The following is a 23,658-nucleotide window of genomic DNA, read 5'->3' as shown; positions in this document are numbered from 1 at the left end:
CCTGTTGGGGAGGTACTGCCAAAGCGCTTGCAGGCATTTCCATTTAGGAAGTCCTGTGATGTCATAGGTCCTGATGATGTTATCAGAACCTGAAATAAGCAAGACCCAAAGGGATAGAGGGGATCGTGCACATAGGATGGTTGATTGTAGGTATACTTCTGCAATGATTGTGCTGGATTATAAAGACTTGTTGGCAGTTGATTCTCTTTATTGCATTTTATGGTGAATCAAATGCTAACTAGTGCCTTGATTGAGGCCGGATGCTTCTTGAAGGGCACCTTAAATTTTAAAGAGTGATTTTTATCATTATTTTATACTAAGGAGATTTATTTTATGGGATTGCACTAGGGTTTCTCAATCTTGGCACTGTTGACATTTGGGGTCAGATAATTCCTTGTTGTGGGGGCTGTCTTGGGTCTTGTTGGAAATGTAGCAGCATCCCTGGCCTCTACCCACCAGCACCCTCCCACTTGCCTAATGTCCCTTGTGGGGCAAAATTGAAAGCCATTGGATGATACTATCAAGTCATGACGGAAGTAGCTGGGACAATCTGATCCAGTATACAAATGTTACTTCTATCATGACTCTCAAGAAGGTCTTTAATATGTAAAGTGTAGCCAACAAATAACACTTTTGTATCTGACCAACTTATCCATTTAATAAATACTGAACATCTACTATGTGCCATGCACTAGGGACATAGCAGTGCAAAAGACAGACGTGGTACTGCTCTCATGGAGCTTGCATTTGAGGGGACCGAATAAATAAGAATGTCAGATATCAAGAAGTGCCATGAAGAAAATAAAGAAGGGTTTGGAAGGTCTATATTAGAGTGGGTGTTCAAGGAAGGCAGAGGTGATGCTTGAGCTGAGACGCAAATGACAAGATCTAGCCAGGTGGAGTTCTGGGAGACACACTCCAGGCAGAGCTTCCAGGTAGTGTTCCAGAGGGAACAGCAAGTGCAAAGGCCCTGAGGCTAGAGTAAGCTTGGTGTTCCAGCAGAAGGCAGACCAGCCTGGCTGAAGCAGAGTGAGGAAGGGGTACAGGTGGTGCAGAGGTGAGCAAAGCCAGGTTGCATAGGGCTTCATAGGTTGAGGAACGGAGCTTGAGTTTTACTCCAAGGGCAATGAGGAACCCTCAGAGGGTTTGCAGTAGTAGACTGACAGGATTGGACTTGTGTCTTTAAAAAAATCACTTTGGCTACTGTTTGGACAATGGGCCGTTGGGGGGATATACAATGAGAATCAGGAAGATTAATTAGGTGGTCAGGGCAGGATGACAAGTCAGAGCTGTCATTTTGGGCAAAGGTGGCAACAGTGGAAATGGAGAGAAGTGGATGAATTCTGGATATATGGCTGTGTTACTGCACAAAGGGCATGATCTACTCGTTGCGAGACAAAAGCCGATCGTCAAGAGGCAAGATGGTGGCAGAGAAAGGGCAGTTTATTACAGCTTGCTAGCAAGGGGGAAGGTGGCTGACTAATGTCTCAAAGAACCATCTTACAGAACAAAGACTACAGGCCAGTTATATAGATGGCGGGTCTCCGGGTGTGGGAGGCATCCATCTGGTCTTAGTTCCTGATAGTCTTTTGTTTCACTGGATATGCATCAGAGACTGGAGCAACACCCTATGCCCTGATCTTTCAGTTGTCATTGATGATGGCTGTCAGCATAGACTCTCTGCCCAGGGGTCATCACATTCCTAAGGAACTCAAAAGAACAAAGTTATCAATTTACAGCAGCTGGGAGGGGCCATAAAATCCACAGTTAGTCAGAGGTCATTCAAATTTACCATATGGTTTCTTTTCTACAATATGGCTTCCCTTATGTCAACCTTGTGTTGAGCCAGTATCAGCGGGGGATACTTAAAAAAGTCCCCTAAACAAACAACAACAAAAACTCCCTTATATTTCAACAGCACTTCTATAAACCACCTATTACTTGCACTGCTATGATCCCATTAGCTATCTGAGCACCACTTCCAGCCCTGAGTTTATCATCCACACTTTGCCGAAGGAACCACCTGCCCCAGGCTAAGAGGCTTATCTCAGTCCTCAGGATGTGTCAGAGGTCACCCTTCACGAAAGGGAAAGAAGTGGCAAGCAAGAAAGGATGGCGAGGCAAACCATGTGTGTTTAGTTGATCTCTGTATACCAGGGTCCAGCAGAGTGCCTGACACAGAACAGAGGCTCATGAAATACTGTTGAGCAAAAGAATGAATAAATGAAGGAAGGAGAGAGCATCGAGGGATAATAAGTATTCAGGTTGCCGCGATGGGTGCTGGGCTGGGTGTTGGATGCTTCACTCCAGTCACAGCAACACGGAGAGAGCACTGTGTTCTTCCCAGACTCAGGATGGGGAGACTGAGGCTGAGAAGGATTGGGGAATTTGTCCAAGGAAGCTCACACGCCAAGCTGGAATTCCTCCTGGGCTGTCAGATTCCAAAACCTGTACTGGATTGCTACATTACCTCCTAAGAGAAACAAGATCTGAGAGAGGGAGAGAGGGAGGAAGGGAGAGAGAGGCAGAGAGAGAGAGAGAGAGAAGGAAAGATCCAGGACTCATTGGGCTGGACCATGTATGCCCAGCTCCTGTGTATTGTCTACCGCCCCCATCTTTTCTGTGCAGCGGCCAGCTGCTCCCCCTCGCCCACCCTACCCCCATGCTCCAGGGGAGGTGCTGGCAGGTTGCTTAGCCAGATTAAGCCACAGTGATTCCCCTGGAAAGGGCTACCATTCCGCTGCCCTGTGGTTCCTTCTCTGATTGTCAAGATCAGTTGGTTGTATGGCCTTTAGGCACTTAGTCCGCCTTTTTTTTTTTTTTTTTCCCTTTATATTTCAGTTTATTTTCTTGTAAGTGGACAAAACTTTCTTTTTGCAGAAGGGAATAAATGAGAAGGTAGGGAAAAAAGATCAGAAGAATGGAAAAAAGCATCTCATAGGCAAAAAGTTAAATAAAAACCTCTTCCATAGAAAATAATCCTCCTTTGTCATGGGAAAGATAGGGGCAGGCAAATTTGATTTTTTATTTTTTATTTTTTTTCATTTAAAATTTTTCCTCTTTATTTTCTTTTTTTTTTAATTTTTTGTTTATTGCAGTAACATTGGTTTATAACATTGTAAAAATTTCAGGTGTACATCATTGTACTTCTATTTCTGCATGGACTACATCATGTTCACCAGGAAAATACTAATTACAACCCATCACCACACACATGTACCGAATTATCTCTTTCACCCTCCTCCCTCCCCTCTTCCCTTCTGGTAACCACCAATCCAATCTCTGTCCCTATGTGTTTGTTTATGGTTGTTATTATCTACTACTTAATGAAGGAAATCATACAGTATTTGACCTTCTCCCTCTGACTTATTTCACTTTGCATTATACCCTCAATGTCCATCCATGTTGTCACAAATGCCTGGATTTCATCGTTTCTTATGGCTGAGTAGTATTCCATTGTGTATATATACCACAGCTTCTTTATCCATTTGTCCCTTGACGGGCACTTAGGTTGCTTCCAAGTCTTGGCTATTGTGACTAACGCTGCAATGAACACAGGGGTGCATGTACCTTTGCAAATTGGTGTTTTCAAGTTCTTTGCATAAATACCCAACAGTGGAATAGCTGGATCATATGGTAGTTCTATCCTTGATTTTTTGAGGAATCTCCATACTGTTTTCCATAGTGGCTGCACCAGTTTGCACTCCCACCAGCAGTGTATGAGAGTTCCCTTTTCTCCACATCCTCTCCAACACATATTGTTTCCTGTCTTGTTAATTATAGCCATTCTGACGGGCGTGAGGTGATATCTCATTGTAGTTTTGATTTGCATTTCCCTGATAGTTAGTGATTTTGAACATCTTTTCATGTGTCTGTTGGTCATCTGTATATCTTCTTGGGAGAAATGTCTGTTCAGGTCTTTTGCCCATTTTTTAATTGGGTTGGTAGTTTTTTTGTTGTTGAGATGCATGAGTTCTTTATATATTTTGGAGATTAAGCCCTTATCAGATGTATGGTTTGCAAATATCTTCTCCCAATTGTTAGGTTGTCTTTTCGTTTTGTTGATGGTTTCCTTTGCTGTGCAGAAGCTTTTTAGTTTGATGTAGTCCCATTTGTTTATTTTTTCTATTGTTTCTCTTGCCCGGTCAGATGTGGTGTTTGAAAAGATGTTGCTAAGACTGATGTGGAAGAGCGTACTGCCTATGTTTTCTTCTAGAAGTTTCATAGTTTCAGGTCTTACATTCAAGTCTTTAATCCATTTGGAGTTAATTTTTGTGCATGGTGTAAGGTAAGGGTCTACTTTCATTTTTTTGCATGTGGCTATCCAGTTTTCCCAACACCATTTGTTGAAGAGACTTTCTTTTCCCCATTGCATGTTCTTGGCTCCTTTGTCAAAGATTAGCTGTCCATAGATGTATGGGTTTATTTCTGGGCTTTCGATTCTATTCCATTGATCTGTGTGTCTGTTTTTGTGCCAGTACCATGCTGTTTTGGTTACTATAGCTTTGTAGTATATTTTGAAATCAGGGAGTGTGATACCTCCAGCTTTGTTCTTTTTTCTCAGGATTCCTTTAGCTATTCGGGGTCTTTTGTTGTTCCATATATATTTTAGGATTCTTTGTTCTATTTCTGTGAAAAATGTTGTTGGAACTTTGATAGGGATTGCATTGAATCTATAGATGCCTTTAGGAAGTATGGACATCTTAACTATGTTGATTCTTCCAATCCAAGAGCACGGAATATCTTTCCATTTCTTTGTGTCTTCTTCAATTTCTTTCAGAAATGTTTTATAGTTTTCGGTGTACAGATCTTTCACCTCTTTGGTTAAGTTTATTCCTAGGTATTTTATTCTTTTTGTTGCAATTGTAAATGGGATGGTATTCTTAATTTCTCTTTCTGCTACTTCATTGTTAGTGTACAGAAATGCAACTGATTTTTGTATGTTGATTTTGTATCCTGCAACTTTACCGTATTCGTTTATTACTTCTAAAAGTTTTCTGGTGGATTCTTTAGGGTTTTCTACATATAAAATCATGTCATCTGCAAATAGTGACAGTTTCACTTCTTCCTTTCCAATTTGGATCCCTTTTATTTCTTTCTCTTGCCTGATTGCTCTGGCTAGGGCTTCCAATACTATGTTAAATAGGAGTGGTGACAGTGGGCATCCCTGTCTGGTTCCTGTTCTTAGAGGGATAGCTTTCAGTTTTTCACCATTGAGGATGATATTAGCTGTGGGTTTCTCATATATGGTCTTTATTATGTTGAGGTACTTTCTTTCTATACCCATTTTATTCAGAGTTTTTATCATAAATGGATGCTGTATCTTGTCAAATGCTTTCTCTGCATCTATTGAGATGATCATGTGATTTTTGTTCTTCATTTTATTAATGTGGTGTATTACGTTGATTGATTTGCGAATGTTAAATCATCCCTGCATACCTGGAATAAATCCCACTTGATCATGGTGTATAATCTTTTTAACGTATTGTTGTATGCGATTTGCTAGTATTTTGTTGAGGATTTTCGCATCGATGTTCATCAGTGATATTGGCCTGTAATTTTCTTTTTTTGTGTTGTCCTTGTCTGGTTTTGGTATCAGGGTAATGTCAGCTTCGTAGAATGAGTTAGGGAGCTTCCCTCCCTCCTCAATTTTTTGGAAGAGTTTGAGAAGGATAGGTATTAAGTCTTCTTTGAATGTTTGGTAGAATTCACCAGGGAAGCCGTCTGGTCCTGGACTTTTATTTTTGGGGAGGTTTGTGATTACTGTTTCGATCTCCTTACTGGTGATTGGTCTGTTCAAATTCTCTACTTCTTCTTGATCCAGTTTTGGAAGGTTGTATGATTCTAAGAATTTATCCATTTCTTCCAGATTGTCAAATTGGTTGGCATATAGCTTTCTATAGTATTCTCTTATAATCTTTTGTATTTCTGAGGTGTCTGTTGTAACCTCTCCTCTTTCATTTCTGATTTTACTTATTTGTGCCTTCTCTCTTTTTTTCTTGGTGAGTCTAGCTAAAGGTTTGTCTATTTTGTTGATCTTTTCAAAGAACCAGCTCTTGGTTTTATTAATTTTTTCTATTGTTTTTTTGGTCTCCATTTCATTTATTTCTGCTCTGATTTTTATTATTTCCCTTCTTCTACTCATTTTGGGCTTTGTTTGTTCTTCTTTTTCCAGTTCCTTTAGGTGCATTGTTAGATTATTTGAGATTTTTCTTGTTTGTTGAGATAGGCCTGTATCGCTATAAACTTCCCTCTTAGAACCGCTTTTGCTGTATCCCATAAATTCTGGCATGTCGTATTTTCATTTTCATTTGTCTCCAGGTATTTTTTGATTTCTTCTTTGATTTCTTTGTTAACCCAGTCGTTGTTCAGTAGCATTTTGTTTAATCTCCATGTATTTGTGGCTTTTCTGATTTTCTTCCTATAGTTGATTTCTAGTTTCATACCGTTGTGGTCAGAAAAGATGCTTGGTATTATTTCAATCTTCTTAAATTTATGGAGACTTGTTTTGTGGCCTAATATGTGATCAATCCTGGAGAATGTTCCATGTGCATTTGAAAAGAACGTGTATTCTTCGGTTTTTGGATGGGATGCTCTGTATATATCTACTAGGTCCATCTGTTCTAGTGTGTCGTTTAAGGCCAATGTTTCCTTACTGATCTTCTGTTTGGATGATCTATCCGTTGGTGTAAGTGGAGTGTTAAAGTCCCCTACTATTATTGTGTTACTGTCTATTTCCGTTTTTATGTCTGTTAATAATTGCTTTATATATTTAGGTGCACCTACATTGGGTGCATAGATATTTACAAGTGTTATATCCTCTTGTTGGATTGTTCCCTTGATCATTATGTAATGCCCTTGTCTCTTTTTACAGTTTTTGTTTTAAAGTCTATTTTGTCTGATATGAGTACTGCTACCCCAGCTTTCTTTTCATTGCCATTTGTGTGGAGTATCTTTTTCCATCCCTTCACTTTCAGTTTGTGAGTGTCTTTAGGTCTGAAGTGTGTCTCTTGTATGCAGCATATATATGGGTCTTGTTTTTTTTATCCAGTCAGCCACCCTATGCCTTTTAATTGGAGCATTTAGTCCATTGACATTTAAAGTAGCTATTGATAAGTATGTACTTACTGCCATTTTTTAACTTTTTTTTTTTTCTCAGTGTTTTAGTAGTCCTTCTCTGTTCCTTACTTCTTCTATACAGAATTGATGGTCACTTTAGTTTGACCTCTGTCTGAAAGCTGTACTCTTTAACTCCCCTCCTCCCTCCTTTTATGTTTTTGATATCATAGCTAACCTCTTTTTTGTGCATTTGTATCCATTACGTTCTAATCATGGAAATAGATAATTTTTCCTATTTGTGGTCTTCTCTTTTCCCTTTAAATCAGTCCCTTTAACATTTCTTGTAGCACTGGTTTCTTGGTGACAAACTCCTTTAATTTTTGCTTATCTGGGAAAATTTTGATCTCTCCTTCCATTTTGAATGATAACCTTGCTGGGTAGAGTATTCTTGGCTGTAAGTTTTTTCCTTTTAGCACTTTAAATATATCGTGCCATTCTCTTCTAGCCTGTAAGGTTTCTGCTGAGAAGTCAGCTGATAGCCTTATGGGGTTTCCTTTGTATGTAACTTGACATTCTCTTGCGGCTTTTAGGATTCTCTCTTTATCTTTAATTCTGGACATTTTGATTATGATGTGTCTTGGTGTGGGCCTCTTTGGGTTTATCTTGTTTGGGGCTCTCTGTGCTTCCTGTACCTGGATGTCTGTTTCCTTCCTTAGGTTAGGGAAGTTTTCATCTATTATTTCTTGAAATAGATTCTCTGCCCCCTTGTCTCGCTCTTCTCCTTCCGGGACACCTATAACACGGATGTTAGTGTGCTTGATGTTGTCCCAGAGGTCCCTTAGACTGTCCTCACTTTTTTAAATTCTTTTCTCTTTTACCTGTTCACCTTGGGTAATTTCTTCTAGTCTTTCTTCCAGCTCACAGATCCGTTCTTCTGTATCCTCTACTCTGCTTTTGAGTCCCTCTAATGAATTTTTCATTTCCAGTATTGTATTCGTCATTTCTGATTGGTTCTTTTTTATATCTTCCATTTCTTTGTTGACATTCTCACTGAGTTCATCTATTCTTCTCCCCAGATCAGTGAGCATCCTTAACACTCTTAGTTTGAACTCTCTGTCGGGTAGGTTGCTCATTTCTGTTTCACTTAGTTCCTTTTCTGGGGTTTTGTCCTGTTCCCTTACTTGGAATGTATTCTTTTGCCTCCTCATTTTGCCTCTTTCCCTGTGTTTGTGTCTACGTATTAGGTAGGTCAGCTACGTCTCCTGCTCTTGGATAGGTGACCTTATGTAAGTGATGCCTTAGGAGGCTTCCAGTGTGCTTCCCTCAGTTCTCAATGTTCCAGGGGTGGCCCCTATGTGGGCTACGTGTGTCCTTCTATTGTGGCCTGTTAGCTCTCCCTATAGGCGCCCAGGGGGGCTGAGTTATGCTCCTGGCCAGCTGTTGTTATGCTCAGCTGCTTGTAGTTGTTGTGGGCCCTTCAGTCTCTTTATCAGGTGTGGGGAGCCCCAGCACAGTTGGCTGTAAGTTCTAATACCACATTTGTGTTGCAGTATTTCTTTTAACTGAGTAGGCCCCCAGCGTGGCAGGTTGTTAGGCTCAGGGCCTTACAATTGCTGTAAGCCTCTAGCCTATTAGGTCTCTTGTCAGCTCTCTGAGGATTGCAGCTGGGTGGGGCTGGCCTCAGGCACAGGAGCACCCAATTTTTTCAGGCTTTGGAAGGTGGGGAAACCTCCTATGTGGGTCTTTGAGAAGCACAAGTCTTCTGCAGCTGACAAGCCCTGTTGCCCACAGGTCCATACACACAGTCAACACAGTCCTGCCCCGTGTGAGCGCCCCGACCTCCCCAAGCGGACCCAGCCTCACCACGGCGGGAGCCCCACACACTCAGCCACCGCCCCACACTCTCCACCCACTCCTCGTGCACACCCTGCCCGCTCAAGTCGGCTCAGTCGCCAGGCTGCAGAGAATCCAGTCACCAATCTATGCAGGCCCACAAGTTGCCTGAGGGCTTGTTGTTGGGTGGGGCCAGTCTCTAGGGTGGGCTGCCTGCCCTGTCTGAGCTGGATTAAATCGGTGCTCTAGTGGGTGGGGCAGACCTTGGGCTAGCAGGCCTCAGGGAGAACTCCAATGGCGTCTGTGTCAGCACGCTCACACCAGGCCACGACAATGGCCGCCGCCAATGTCCCAGTCCCTGGAGAGGTCTCACCCCTCACCGAGATGCACTCAGGGCCTATTAGGTGAGTCTCTTGTCACCAAAGCACTGTGCACCTTTCTTTCTGGTGATTTTAGGATGCTTTCTGGAACGGGTGAGTTTGTGTGCGGGCCCTTTAAGAGCCAGTTTTAGTTTCTTTGTGAAGCGGGTTTTCTGGGGGTGCTCCCCAATGCTTTAGCAGCAGGCAAAGTCAGATATTATGCCGCTAGTGTCGATTGTGCTGAGTCCACAAAATGCCCACAGCGGGGGCGCTCCCCGGCTCAGGGCCCCGCACCTCCAGGGAGGCTGCCTACCTGTGAGCTGCTCCTGGTGGCCGTGAAGCTGGCAGCTTGTGAAGGCGGCGTTTTTCCTCTCCGGAAGGGAGTCTCTGCCTCTTCTACCCCAGTTAGGATTGTCCGTTGTTGCAGGAGTTCCTCTCATCCAGTTTTCAGTTCTGTCTCAGGGGTAATTTTTCCACCAGTAGTTGTAAATTGGCTGTGTCCGCGGGAGGAGGTGAGTTCAGAGTCTGCCTACGCCGCCATCTTGACTCCCTCCAGTCGGCCCTTTAATTAGCCCCTGCTCTGGTCTGTTTCTGCACACTTCATCCCTCCTCCCCTCCCCCAATTTATGGAGGCTGCAGGGCACGTTTGCTCGTGAGAGAGAATAGGCATGTGCTGGGGGCTGGGCTGGAGGTAGAAGCCAGTGTACTTAGCTTTAAGGAAACAATGTTTTCTTCTGGTCAACACTGGGCACTTCTTACCCTAAGGGGGTGAGGCAGTTTGTATGTTTGGGTTGGGGTGTGTGTGTGTGTGTGTGTGTGCGCGCGGGGTTTATTGGGAAAGATGGGAAATGGTAGGACTTGTCTCTTAGGGGTTGGCCACTCCGCTTAAGGGTGCTGGTGTGGTTTAGGGGAAGTGAGAGGTTCTGCTGATCGGGGTGTCAAGTTCAGTCCTGTGAGCCCTGAATGTCTGAGGCAAGAAGAACACCATCTCTGGAGTTAGCTGGGCTTGGTTTCCCATACCGCCCTGTCAACCTGGGGTCACTACAGAGCACTCCTGAGCCTTGGTTTCCTGATCTGTAAAATGGGGTGTCTCAGTTCATTCATGCTGCTATAACAACATACCACAGGCTGGGTGGCTTATACACAACAGGAATTAATTGCTCACAGTTCTGGAGGCTGGAAGTCTGAGCTCAGGGTGGCTGCCTGGTCAGGTGAGAGCCCTCTTCTGGGTCACAGACTTCTCCTTGTGTCCTCACATGGTGGAAGGGGTGAGGGAGCTCTCTGGAGCCTCTGGTATAAGGGCACCAACCCACTCATGAGTTCCACCCACACGACCTAATCACCCACAGGCCCCACCTCCTAATGCCATCACCTGCGGAGGTTAGGATTTCGACATAAGAATTTTGGGAGGACACAGACATTCAGACCACAGCATGGGGATAACAATACCTACCCTTCAAGGCTGTTGCGGGTTTTAAATAAGATGATGATGTAAAGGGAAAGCGTCTGGCTCGAGGTTGGGGACTCACCAAATGTCACTTGCCACCCCCTCCCCCCCTTCCCCACATTGGGTTTACCCAGGCATTGCCTAGAAGCGTCTTTTGAGTACATACTGTAATATATGGCACTATCCCAGCTAGGGGCAGGGGGTCAGTGAGGACCTGGATTCAAACCTTGGGTCTCTGTGTTGAATACAAGAGTGAAGTCAGGTCCTGCAGTATAAGCTGGCCTTAGAATCCAGATGAAGTTCTGTGGGACCTCAGAGGATGGGGACCCCATTTCTCGTCACAGGTGGGATATGTGGGAGATGAGGTCAGAGCAGGGGTGCTGAGGGAGATTGCATTAAACCTAGGCCTTGAGGGATGGTGGGATTTGGATTTGGGGAACTGGGAGGCAAAGGGCAGTTCAGTAGAAATGGTATAAAGGGAGGTATAGGGTGGGGGAGGGGGAGGGAAGCCTGTGCAAGGGGACATTGAGTAGTCCAGCCTGGTTTGGCCAGGGGGCACAAGGAGGAGAACACTGGGAGACAAACTTGAGAAGATTTAGTCAGAACCATATCATGGGAAACCTTGAATTCTAGGCTGAGGAGTTTGGACTTTACGCTGAAGGCACTGGGGAGCCATTGAAGGTTTTTGAGCATGGAAGTGACATGCTGTGTCTTAGGCAGGTTAATCTTGGCGGTGGTACACAGAACAGGTTAGACCAGGATGGAGTGGTGGAGGGTGATTGCTTTGACCTGGGTGAGAGGTCTAGAAGCTGAATCTTTATAACAGCAGTGAGAAGGGAGAGAAAGGATGGGGCTTTTTTTTTTTTTTGAGGAAGATCAGCCCTGTGCTAACATCTGCCAATCCTCCCCTTTTTTTGCTGAGGAAGACTGGCCCTGGGCTACCATCCATGCCCATCTTCCTCCACTTTATACGGGACGCTGAACAGGCGAACCCCGGGCGCACACTTAACCGCTTGCGCCACGGGGCTGGCCCCCAGGATGGGGCTTTTTTTTGTTGTTGTTTATAAAACTTCTGATAACTTTTCATTATGAAAAATTTAAACATGTACAAAAGTAGGCAGAAAAATTTAATGAACCCTTATGTGCCCAGTCACCAGCTTCAACAGTTATGAACTCATGGCCAATCTTGTCTAATCTCTACTTCATCCACTTGCCCCTCTCATGGTATTTTGAAGCGAATCTAAGACATTGTGCTACTTCATCGCTAACTATTGCAGTGTGTCTGTGTGACTGTGTGTGTGTGTGTGTGAGGAGCAACATTTTGGAGGTTGAATTGATGGGCCAGTCTGTTTTCTCCATGTGCCTGCCACTTACATGGAATATCACACAGACTTGAAATGGCTGGTGCTATGGACGAAATTGTGCCCCTCTGAAATTCACGTATTAAAACCCTCACTCGCAATGTGACTGTGTTTGGAGATGCAGCTTTTAGGAGGTCATTCAGGTTAAATGAAGCCATAAGGGTGGGGTTCTCATCCCATGGGAGTAGTGATCTTATCAGAAGAGGAAGAGAGAGAGAGAGACCTCTCTCTGTCTCTCTCCACGTGCATGCACCAGGAAAGGCCATGTGAGGACGCAGTGAGAAGGCAGTCATCTGCAAGCCAGTTGGAGAGCTCTCACCAAGAACCGAATCTATACCCTGATCTTGGACTTCCAGCCTCCGGAACTGTAAGAAAATAAATATCCGTTGTTTAAGACCCCGGTCTGTAGTATTTTCTTATGGCGGCCCAAGCAGACTAAGACAGCTAGTCTGGCTCTCTCCCCAGTCTGGGAATCTCCTGAGGGCAGAAACCACGCTACATCACCAGGTTCTCTTCCTGACACAGTGAGTGGATATGGTGTGATTGTCAGTGTGAATGAGGGACTTCCGCTGGACAAAAGAGCCCTGTTCCCGGGCCGGCCCTGTGGCGTAGTGGTTAATGCACGTGCTCTGCTTCAGCAGCCCTGGGTTCACAGGTTTGGATCCCCAGCGCACACCGATGCCCCGCTTGGCAGGCCATGCTGTGGCAGCGTCCCATAGAAAGTGGAGGAAGATGGGCACGGATGTTAGCCCAGGGCCAGTCTTCCTCAGCAGAAAGAGGAGGATTGGCACAAGACGTTAGCTCAGGGCTAATCTTCCTCACACACACAAAAAAGAGGCCTGTCCTATTGGATCCTCTGGTCTGTGGCCTCTGGGTAGGGGCATTTTTTCTGCCCTGCTTACTTTCTGGTAGGGTCATCAGGTAAAATACAGGACACCCAGTTACAGTCAAATTTCAGATAAATAACAAATATGTTTTTAGCATTGTGTGTCCCAAATATTATACAAGACATACTTATACTAAAAAATTACTTGTTATTTATCTGAAATTCAAATTTAACCAGGCATCCTGTTTTTATTTTTGGCTAAATCTAGCAGTCATACCCTCTGGTCTTTTTATAGAAGGCCTGGAGAGCAAAGCCTTTGACCTGGCGCAGTGGTTCTCAAAGAGCCGTGCCAGGACCAGAGCATCAGCAACTCCTAGTTCAGAACAGAAAATCTCAGGCTCCACCCCGATTTACAGAACCAGAACCTCGAAGCGTGTGGCTTCACATAAGACTGCGGAGGCTTATACGTGCAGGATGTTCTCTGCGGGGCCTCAGGGCTCTGTTGCACCCGCCCGGATTTGTTCCCGAGCCTGCAGAGGGCTGAGAACCGGAGAATTTATTCTTCAGGCAGGCTCTGCCAATCGCAGCAGGGCGGGGCGGGGCCTGGTGGCTGGAGGGACACGTGTGCGGGGAGGGAAGCAGGAAGTGACTTCGGGAGTGGAGCCGGCCGAGCCTAGCGAGCGGCGGCGGGGGCTGATGGAAGTGGAGTGGGGGCTTGAGAGGGCACTCTAGTGAGTCGGCTTTTCTCTCCTTCGGCGCCTGCGGTTGGGCTGGAGGCCCGGGGTCTGGGGCCGTCAGAACAAGCGCGTGGGACTTGGAAGGGCAGCGTGGAGTTTGGAAGGGGGTGCCCCTGAGGACAGGAGGGGGTTGGAGGAGCAGCAGGGCGCCTTTGGCAGGTGGCAGAGGAGGGAGAAGGGTACCCGGAGCCCCCTCTGCCCCGCTCCGGGGCAAGCTGGAGGGCGTTGACCTGCCTGCCTTAGACACTGGTTCTCCAAGTTCCTCTTCATTCAGCGCTTCACGGTGGGCGTGTGGGGGACCCAGGAGCCCTGGGAGCAGAGGTGGCCAATTCCAGCCGCTCAGAGTCCCCTCCCACTGGCTCTAGGGGTCAGCAGGACCTCTTGAATTTGCCTGGGATTCTGGTTAAGGTGCAGCAGGCCTGAGATTATGCATTTCTAATCAATCCCCAGGTCAGCTGTTGCGCGGACCACAGTTTGAGTAGTGAGGTCTTAGAGAACTTTTCCACAGTCATATCAGCCCAAACTCGAATGTTGCTGGATTCCCCTCGTGGAGTCAGGGCATGTATGTGCAGTTTCATTAAGTGCTGTCTCCACCTCTGCACCTTCACCAACATCTTGAAGCTGACTCTTGGAAGCACGGCAACAGGTTTAAAAAGGAGAGAAAAGAAAGAAATCCTATATTACCTGGGATTGCCTCATGTGCTGCTGTGGTGGAATGTGTACACATGCAGGGTGGTGTTGGCATCTTTCAAATTGGAGTAGGCAGAGAATAATTCTGCCTCCTGCAAACTAATCAAGGTTTATGTATTCAGCTCACGAGGAAGTCCGAGCCCCATTGCAGAAGCTAGTTTGTAGCTGCTGTGGCTGGTGCTTTCTGTTCCCAAAGTGCTACTGGTCTACCTATTGGAGAAAACTTTTTGTTCTCTTGGGACTCTGCATTGGCCTTGCCAATCCTTTGTAGGGCAGGAGAACTCACTTTCTAAAGCTCTCGATCTTGTAGAAGTTGTTCCAGTTTTAGATTAGTGCTTTGTACTTTATAGTGCATGAGAATCCTCCATGGAACTCGATAAAATGCAGCTTCTGATTCAGCAAGTCTGAGATGGGGCCTGGGAGTCTGCATTTCTAACTAGCTCCCAAGGGGACCAGTGCTGCTGGTTCTCTGACCACCCTTCTGGTTGTGAGGATTTAAAACAGCAAATGGAAGAAGCTTCTCCAAGGAGCGTTGGGCTTGCATTGCCAATGATAAATGCTGCCACTGTTGGGATGGAAGGGTGGCCTTGGTCTTCCCTGTGTGTCCCTTTTTCTTATATCTCAGGTTGCTCAGGTGTAAATGGAGACAGGCTCAGAAGAGAGTTTTCCCCTTCCACAGGCCCCCCCCGCCCCCCGGCCCCGGGAAGACCCATGAGCTCCCTTGTTTGCTCGTGGCTAAAACCCACGTTGACTTTGGTCTGTTGGCAAATGCAAATACTTCCTCTTTTCTGTAGCTGTTGAAAGACGCATTCAATACTGGAAAAAAAGGTGTTTTTTTTTTTGTTGGGACCCCTCTTGGATGATGAGTACTAAGAGGATGATAGCTATGTGCCTTTCTTTGTAAATGCTGTTTGAAATTTTATCCACATGCAGCTAGAAATAGATTGGTGTAATGATCCAGATGTCTTGGTTTAAAAACAAACACGTACCACTCTTTTTAGGGTGCCATAACAAGATGACATATGTAAAAGGATGGGTTTTTTAAAAAATGATTTTTTTCCTTTATTTGGTGCAGTCACTATCGTGAGTTCCATTTAGACTATGGGGACACAGTCTGAATCCGTAGATCTGTTTCTCAGAGGTTTCCAGGCACTGGGCCCAAGCCTGGGCTCCCCTGGGCTCATCTGGGTTCACTTGGACTCAGCTGGGCTCATCTGGGTTCGCTTGGACTCACAGCCTTCCTAGGTTTGAATCCTAGCTATGCTACTGAGCTCCTTGGCATCAGGGCCCCATCCACCCTCTGCCAGAGTTTCCTTCCAGGGTCAGTAGCGAGAGGCAGCGTCTTAGCTCTTGATCTGCGAGCCCAGGGTTGCTGGCTCCTCGCAGAGTGCTGGCAGGCGCCTGGCAGGGCTGTGCCCAGTGGGGTTGTGTCCAGCCCTGTGGGTACCGGAAGACCAGTGGGGAGCTGAATGAGCCTTTTGAGATGACGCCCCTGAGCCCTGATGTTTGTGTACCAGAACACAGGGCTTTTCACCAAATGGGTTTCTCTGCCTTGTAACTTTCCACAGTGAGAGTCTGATTCCCTGTAATTTCAGAGCTAGAATTTAAAACATGTTGAAAGTCTAGAGGAGGTTCCTTGAGTGAAAACAGGAGGGAATGGTACTTCCCTTTCTTTCCTTTGTGGGCAGTGGTATGACTTCAGCTTCAATAGCAGTGTGCTCGGCTGACTGGGGGAAATGCCACTTATGGCTCCGTTTCCTTGTCCTTGCTGAGTGTCTTATCAAGGTAAGCTGGCCCTTTTCAATTCAACAAGTATTTTTTGGGTGCCAGAAAGCCCTATTTTATAGGGGTGCTAAATGTGAAGAAGCATCATCCCTGTTCTTAAGCAACTAATGATATAAAAGATGAAGGAGGCAAGCCCACACAAAGAAAGTGCCAAAGGTGTGCACTGGGACAGGAGTGGAGAGGGATCAGGGAAGCCTGGAATGGAAGTTGGCATTAGGTGGGTAACAGAGGGTGCTCTGGGTCTAATGGCTGGAGATTGGGGAGGAAGGCGTTCTGGGAGGGCACCATATGAAGAGAGACTTGGAGCAGGAGCACCTGGGGGTGGTGGAAGGTTCCGTAAATAACACGGTTAAGCTGGAGTATGGTGCCCATGCAGGGTGTAATGGTAATGGAGACATAAGCCTGAAGAGTCACTGGGCTAACTGACGGTCAGTGATGGAGGATATCCTGGGCAGGCCACGGGAGGCTCCATGGGGAGCTATTGAAAGTTCCATCAGGACTGCGGCGGAAGAGCTTCAAGAGGGAATCCGAGCTAGTCACCTGTATTCGGAGGAGACAGAACCCATGACAGGCAACGGCCGGTGGAACAGGCAGGATGTGTGAGAAGGCTGCGGTCAGACCCTTCCATGCTCCCGTCCTCCAGGCTAAATAATCCACATTCTTTGAGCTCCTTCTCTTGGGAACTATTTCCCAATGTTGTAACTTCTTGTGTGGAGTCTTCTCCTCTGGCATCTCCCTAGGTGTCCTCACGTCTCTCCTTTCAGTGTTGGATGATTTCCCATTCCTAGGGGGACCAGGATGAAGAAGCCCGACCTGTGTGCTTGAGGTCATGAGGGATGGCATGGCAGGAAGGTGCATACCACCAACCCAGACACAGGCCAGCTAAGTGGAGGGTGTTAGAACACCTTAGAACATGTGCGTGTCATCGAAAGGGACTGCCAGCGGTTGACCCTCTCTTGCTCCTCTGCACACAGCTGTATCCAGCATGCTCCAAGGCCACAGCCCTGTGTTCCAGGCCTTGCTGGGAACCTTCTTCACCTGGGGGATGACGGCAGCTGGGGCGGCTCTCGTGTTCATATTCTCTAGTGGACAGGTGAGTTGTCTTGCTTCTGTTCTGGAAGTTCGTGGGGACTCTTAGCAAGCTCTGAAACCCGTCCACTCCACATAGCAGGTGCAGACTCTTTAATGCCCCTGGCCACACCTCCAGGTTATGGATGATGTTTGTCCTCTTATTTTCTCCCCTCTCCCAGGCCCGGACAGCAGGTGTGTGCAGCTGTAGACACGGTCACGGTCATGCATTGCTTGCTTCTCCCCTTCTGATTTGGAGGGAGTAGGAAGTGAGAAGCCCAGTTACTCAGGCTCCTTTAGCCCTCTGCCTGATTTCTATCTTCTCCTCTCCTTTCTTTCAGGCCTAGTGTGGGTGGTAATATGCATGAGTAAAGAAGAACAATAAGTTTTGGATGTAACTGTCCTGTCCGTGGCCTTGAGTTAGCTGGGATGATTGAAAGACCTTGGGGGAAGGGAAGGGTATCAGTTCCATCTCCAGGGCTCTTCATTCCTCCCCCACCCCCTGCTCAATGAATCCAAGCAGACCCGCCTTGCCATACCCCTATAGACCCCCACACCTGTGCACCCCACCCCTACACATCCTCCACGTATCCCCCCAGCACCGTCACTCACCCTTATCCCCCACATACCCCATGTACCCATATGCCCCCACACCCCCACATCTCTCCTTCCCCCCATACCTCACACTTTTCCTACACACTCTACACATTCCGCCATACCCCCACCCCTCCACATCCACATCCACAACCCTCCCTACCCCCATATCCCCACCCCTCCACACATACCCCTGCACCCTCCTCACTCCCACACCTCCACCCCCTACATCCCATACACCCTCACATACCCCACACATATCTCACAACCCCCACATTCCACACCCACACCCCCACATTCCACACCCACACCCCCCACTCATCCCTCATACCTTTCCCCCACCCTCTACACCCCTCCCCCACAGGCATTCCACATACCCCACGCCACTCCACAACCCCCACCTACCTCATATGCCTAAAATTCTTTTCTCCAACCCTTGACTCCCTCAGTCCAAAGGCCTAGAGGAATCCATCAATATCTTGATGAATGCAAAGTCCCTACTTTGTTCAGCAGGCGCCCTAGAAAGTGTAGGCGTGGTAAGCGAGTAAGTGATTTAAGATCTATTTAAACATGCTGTGAGGCAGATCTGGAAAGTAAAAGGCGTCTAGGAAGTTGGCAAGCCAGGCACTCTTGTTTGAGACCAGAAAAGCAGGTATTGATGCTGGCGATAAGATCCGGCCACTGCACTGCACTCCCGCCTCCTCTCCTTCCCTGGAGGTTAGGAGCCTATCGGAGACTTGGAACTCAAGCCACACAACCCGAATCCCAGGTTGCTGTCTCCCAGGTCACTGTCGACAGGGAGTGAAAAGTTTCGAAACCCAGTTTTCGAATGCGACACACCCAGGAGCTGGAGGAGAGGGCGCTAGGTTACCTTACCCTCCTCCTCTTTCACGACGGCCATGCCACGTTTCCAGGGCTCCCATCCTTGCACCCGTCTAGGGAGAGCAGCCCATGTTTCATCTTCACCAGTTTCTTTTGTGTTGACAAGGAATGATCTGAGTCGCAGTAGCTGGGGTCTACCTGGCCGAGCTGGCTGTTGAGGGCTGAGTTAAATGAGCACAGCGGTGAGTGGAACTCCACAGCCCCGTGTGGCCCCCGCCCATGCTAGGGGGGCTCTTCAGGGGAGAAGTCGTTACAGAGGTGGCCCCCTCTCCTTTGGAACTGCAGAGCCCCTAACTTGTCTCGTATTTGGGTAACCACCCAGCTCAGTAGAAGGAATTGCTTAGACCTTTCTCTGTGTGGAGGCATAGAGGGGAGCCCCAAGACCACCCCCACATTCGATGATTCACCAGAAGGACTCACGGGACTCAGCATGTGGTTGTACTCATGGCTAAGCTTTATTACAGAGAAGGGACATACAGTAGGATCAGCAGGGGAAAGACACAGGCGGAGTCTGGAGAAGTCTATGCACAGGCTTTTGATGCTTCCTCCCTCCTGTGAGGGGGCACATGAGAATGCTCCTTTCCCCAGCAACGAAAAATGCAGTTAACATGTGTGTGATGTGTCTGCCCAGGAACGCCTGTTAAAAAGACTCAGCCTCCAAGGCTTCTGTTGGGGGCTGGCCGTGTGGGCATTCTGTGCTGTGCTACTACCAAAATTCCAGACTCCCAGAAGGAAAGCAGGGGTCCGCATCAGTCACCTTGTTTGTGAAACAGTCTAGGCACAGTGACCCACCCTCATCAGTTAGGGAATGGAGGCAGCAGTTCAATGCCAAGTTCCCAGAAGCCAGCCAAGGGCCAACCTTGCCATCAGGACCTTCTAAAGACAGCAGGCTTGGGTGGGCTGTGTTAATTAACTCTTTCTGCACAGGAGGTGTGTGTGAGAAGTGGGAAAGGGCACGCCTGGGGAGACCAAGGCCACCATAGAAGTGAGCCCACAGGTGTGCACTCTGTCCCCCTGACTGAAATGGGGGAGGATCAAAAAGTAGACGCTCAGCCATCTGTTCTCTGCTGTTATCGACATTGGCTCAGCTTCACTCAAAATTCGTTTTCCTGATTTAAAAATTCACATTTTAATTGTGGGAAACTTATAAAATATGGAAAAGCTTAAAGAAATAATAAAGAAGTTCCTGATCCTACTTCTTGGAAAGGAAAACTGAACATATTTGTTCAAATTTGTTCAGTTGTATTTGAGTATACATAAGTATGTACTATCTATTCTCTTTACATAATAGGGATCAAATTGTGGAATTTTTTTATAAGTAGCTTTTCTCGCTTGATATCATAAGCATCCTCCTGTATCCCTAAATGATTTTTTGATGACTTTGATTATTTTGATTCCTTTCATTACCTAGATGGCTATATAATATCCCATCATAAGGGTGTACTGCAGTTTATTTAGTCATTCCCTAACCGTCGGACAATTAGGTTATGTCCTTTTTTGTTGCTGTTTTTAGAAATAGTCTTATGATGAACATAAATCTTTGAGCACGTATCTGATAGTTCTTTGAGATAAATGTGTAAAAGTGGAATAACAGATTTATTGACCTTAAAAAAAGTGTAATTTTTCTTCTATCAGTATCCAGTTGAATGCTGACAGAATGATTTTACTTGACTCTTTTATTATATTTGTCTGATTTGGTTAAATTATTTGGTTAGACCAACTTTGCTTATGTGGTGGCATGCCTAGAGAAGAATGTCATTTTTATGGCTCACTGGGGTCAAAACCTTCCATCTACCTCACAGCCACTCAGAGGTGGCTGGAGATGACTGACCCGGTGGCTCTAGCTACCCAGACTTTGTTGGGAGTCTCAAGGATCAGGGTGATCAACACCTCAACATGCCTGTAACATGTACATGTGGCTATAGATTGTATCCCTAACTTAGGCCACCTCTTTAAAAAATTTTTTTAGTGAAATATAAAATGCACAGTGCACATTTCATAAGTGTACATCTTGATAATTTTTCACAAATGCCTATGAAACTAGTACCCAGATCAAGAACTAGAACAGGACCAGCCCCTCAGCAGTCCTTTCAGGCTCCCTTCCTATCACCCACACCCCCGACCCCCATTCCAAGGGCCATCCCTCTCCTGGTCTCTAACAGCAGAGATTGGCTTGCCCTGTTTTTGTGCGTTATATAAATGGAGTAATCATATAGTACGTGCTCTTCTGTGTCTGGTTGATTTCACCCTATTTATTTTCCAGTTTACTGAATGCCCTTAGCTGATTGTGAGATTCCTTTCTATATATGTGTGTATCTCATGTGTGGGTTCTCATTGCCATGTGGTATTCTGTTGTATGAATACATCCTAATTGATGTATGCATATCCATTATATTGTTGGTGGGCATTAGGAGAGGTTCTAGTTTTGGGCACTCACAAACACTGCTTCTGAGAGCATTTCTGTGCATGAGTTTGGTGAGTCCCAACGTGCATTTCCGTTAGGTGATGACTCAGGAGTGGCACAGCTGGGTCATGGAGTCTGCAGATGTTTACTTCTAGTGGATGCTGCCACTTAGTTTTCTGAAGTGGCTGTGCCAGTTTGCACCCCCACCTGCAGCGTGGGCAGGTTTTGGTTGGTCCACACGCTCCTCGCCAACACTTGTCAATTTCCATCTTTTAGGTCAGCTACCTACTAAAGGTTTATAATCATCATTTGCAGAGAGAGCCGAGTAAGAGGCCACACACAGGCCAGTGCAAGCCAAATGCCACACTGAGAGAGTACTTGATTGGCTGTGGGAAGGATGGAAGGTTTTAAAAAATATTTTTCCTTTGGTTCTTGGCCCATTTTGTAAAGGCTCGGGTCCAACTTTCCAGACAGGTTCACAGACTCCAGCGTGGGCCAGTCTTTATTCACGTGGTTTCCTTAGTTGTTATGGTTTCCTCTTGTCCCAGGAAACATCCCTTAGAGACTGAAACATCTTGTTTTCATTTTCAGAGGCGGATCTTAGATGGAAGTCTTGGCTTTGCTGCAGGGGTAAGTAGCACGTGGTAGGAGGCATGTAAACGGAGACGTGTTGATTCTGACATTTCTCTGCCAAGGGGGTATTTCCAGTCTTTCCCCATGCGCCCTAGATACATCTCTGTAATCTCCGAGTGCAACTGGCCCCCTCTTATCACCGACCCTGTTTATTTCCAGTGTATGGAATGCCCAGTGAAAGAGGCTGGGTGGGCAGCTGCCTCAGGACTTGTAAAATAAGATAATATTTAGGAAGGACCTAGCACAGGGATTTGTTGGCACAAATTAAATATTCTCTTTCTCTCTTCCTCTTCCCCTTAAGAGACCTTTTATTGTAGACATTTTGAACATGTAAAAAAGTGGGGAGAATCCTATGGTATACCCCAGGTACCTGCACCCACCTTCAATCATTATGTCAATAACGCTAATCTCTCATCTGTCTTCCGCCAACCTTCTTGGGAGGTTGGAATATTTTGTGAAAGCAAATCCCAGACATCATGTAATTTCACCTGTAAATGCAATACACGTCTCTAACTGAATGACTTTTTTTTTTTAACACATAATCACCGTGGCATTATCACACCTAGCAAAATTAATAGTAATTCCTTATTGTAATGCATGCAACACCCAGTCCACATTCAGATTTCCTCCATTTTTTTCGGAGGGGTCTTCTAAAATTGTTTTGTTAGAATCAGGATCCAAACAAGATTTTCATATTGAATTTGTTTGTTATACCTTTTAAGTCTCTTTTATTCTTTGACAGTCCCATTTTTTTCCCCCATGCTAGTAATTTGTTAGAGAAACTGCATCATTTGTCTGTAGAATGACCCACATTGTGAATTCGGCTCACTGCCTCGTTGTGGTGCTGTATGACGTGTCCCTCAGTCCCCTGCATCTCCTATAAGCTGGGAGTTCGACCTAGAGGTTTTTGATTAATCCAGACTCCATTCTCCAGGCAGGAATGAATATGTTGTGGTGTTATGTATTCTGGTTGCGTCAGTCACATTAGAAGGCACATGATGTGTGGTTTTCCCTTTTGGCTGATCAGGATTTGGTTCCTTTTGCCTGTTTTGGTAGTCCTGCGATCTGCAAAAACTGCCCTGGGGGTGGGACCTCCCAGAGGTCATCTAAATCAGCAGCCGTCAGACTGGAGTCCGCGTACTTTTGAGAGCACGGAAAGACTTTCCAAGTGTTACATGGGGACATGGAGAGTGTTAACAAAATCAGTTTCCTGGTCTTCAGCTTCCGGTTTTGTTCTCTTTCCCGAAACTGCTCTGCCTGAGATGCCCTGACAGCAGGTTCTCCTTGCCGCCGTCCCTGGCACGGTTGCCCTCTCCCACTTTACAGAAGACAGACATTCTCTTGCCTTGTTACCTTGTCTCTGGGGAGCACAATCTCCACGCGTAAACAGAGGGACCTTGGAATGTTGGTGCTGGTGTGGAGAAAGTGAAGGACTCTAATCACTCACCACTGGGCACGAGTCCTTTAGTAGTTAGGATGCTGTCCCGTCCTTTGAATGTGGATCTAATCAAATTGTTAGCAGAGAGATCCTTAAAAGTAATTTTCCACGATGGACCACTCCGGGATTTGGGATCTGTAACTTGGAAAGAGTTCAAAGAACAAAATGACAACCTTGTAACAAAATATCTATTTTTTTTCCATCTTCTTGAACACACTTTCTCTTTGCTTATGTTGAAAAGATAAAAAAAAAGCAAAAATAGAAATAAAATTGATGTGTAACCCTGTCTTATTCTAGCAATGGCTACTTAATATTTGTCCATGGATATATGAATGAATTGAAAAAACAAGAAAAAAACCTCACTCATGAAAATATGCATTTCCAAGAATATTTTACGTTTTCATGTTCAATTATTATAAAATAGTGTACTATATTTTTGTTGTTATGAATCTATTCTCTGGTGCTAATAGTTGTAATGGTAACTCAATCCAGGAAATTGTTAAGCAGTTCGAGCCCTAGGCTCCCAGGAGATTTAAAAAAAT

General features: G+C 46.0%; 1 protein-coding gene across 9 annotated transcripts in view; it reads left to right on the top strand.

Moving 5' to 3' along the window:
- SLC39A11 (solute carrier family 39 member 11) overlaps positions 1-23,658 on the top strand; it is a 378,940-nt gene that overhangs the window by 9,731 nt on the left and 345,551 nt on the right. For 8 of the 9 annotated variants that reach the window (XM_058561457.1, XM_058561455.1, XM_058561454.1 and 5 more), the window contains exons 3-4: positions 17,072-17,190; positions 21,637-21,675. In XM_058561457.1, coding sequence (XP_058417440.1) covers positions 17,072-17,190; positions 21,637-21,675 — 158 coding nt within the window. Of the gene's footprint in view, positions 1-13,537; positions 13,617-17,071; positions 17,191-21,636; positions 21,676-23,658 lie in introns of those variants that run through there. The other variant, XM_058561456.1, reaches the window with a different exon arrangement.

This window comes from Diceros bicornis, chromosome 18 (assembly GCF_020826845.1).
Source record: "Diceros bicornis minor isolate mBicDic1 chromosome 18, mDicBic1.mat.cur, whole genome shotgun sequence".
In the NCBI taxonomy this organism is placed as follows: Eukaryota; Metazoa; Chordata; class Mammalia; order Perissodactyla; family Rhinocerotidae; genus Diceros; species Diceros bicornis.
This window is presented reverse-complemented; position numbering and strand designations above follow the sequence as displayed.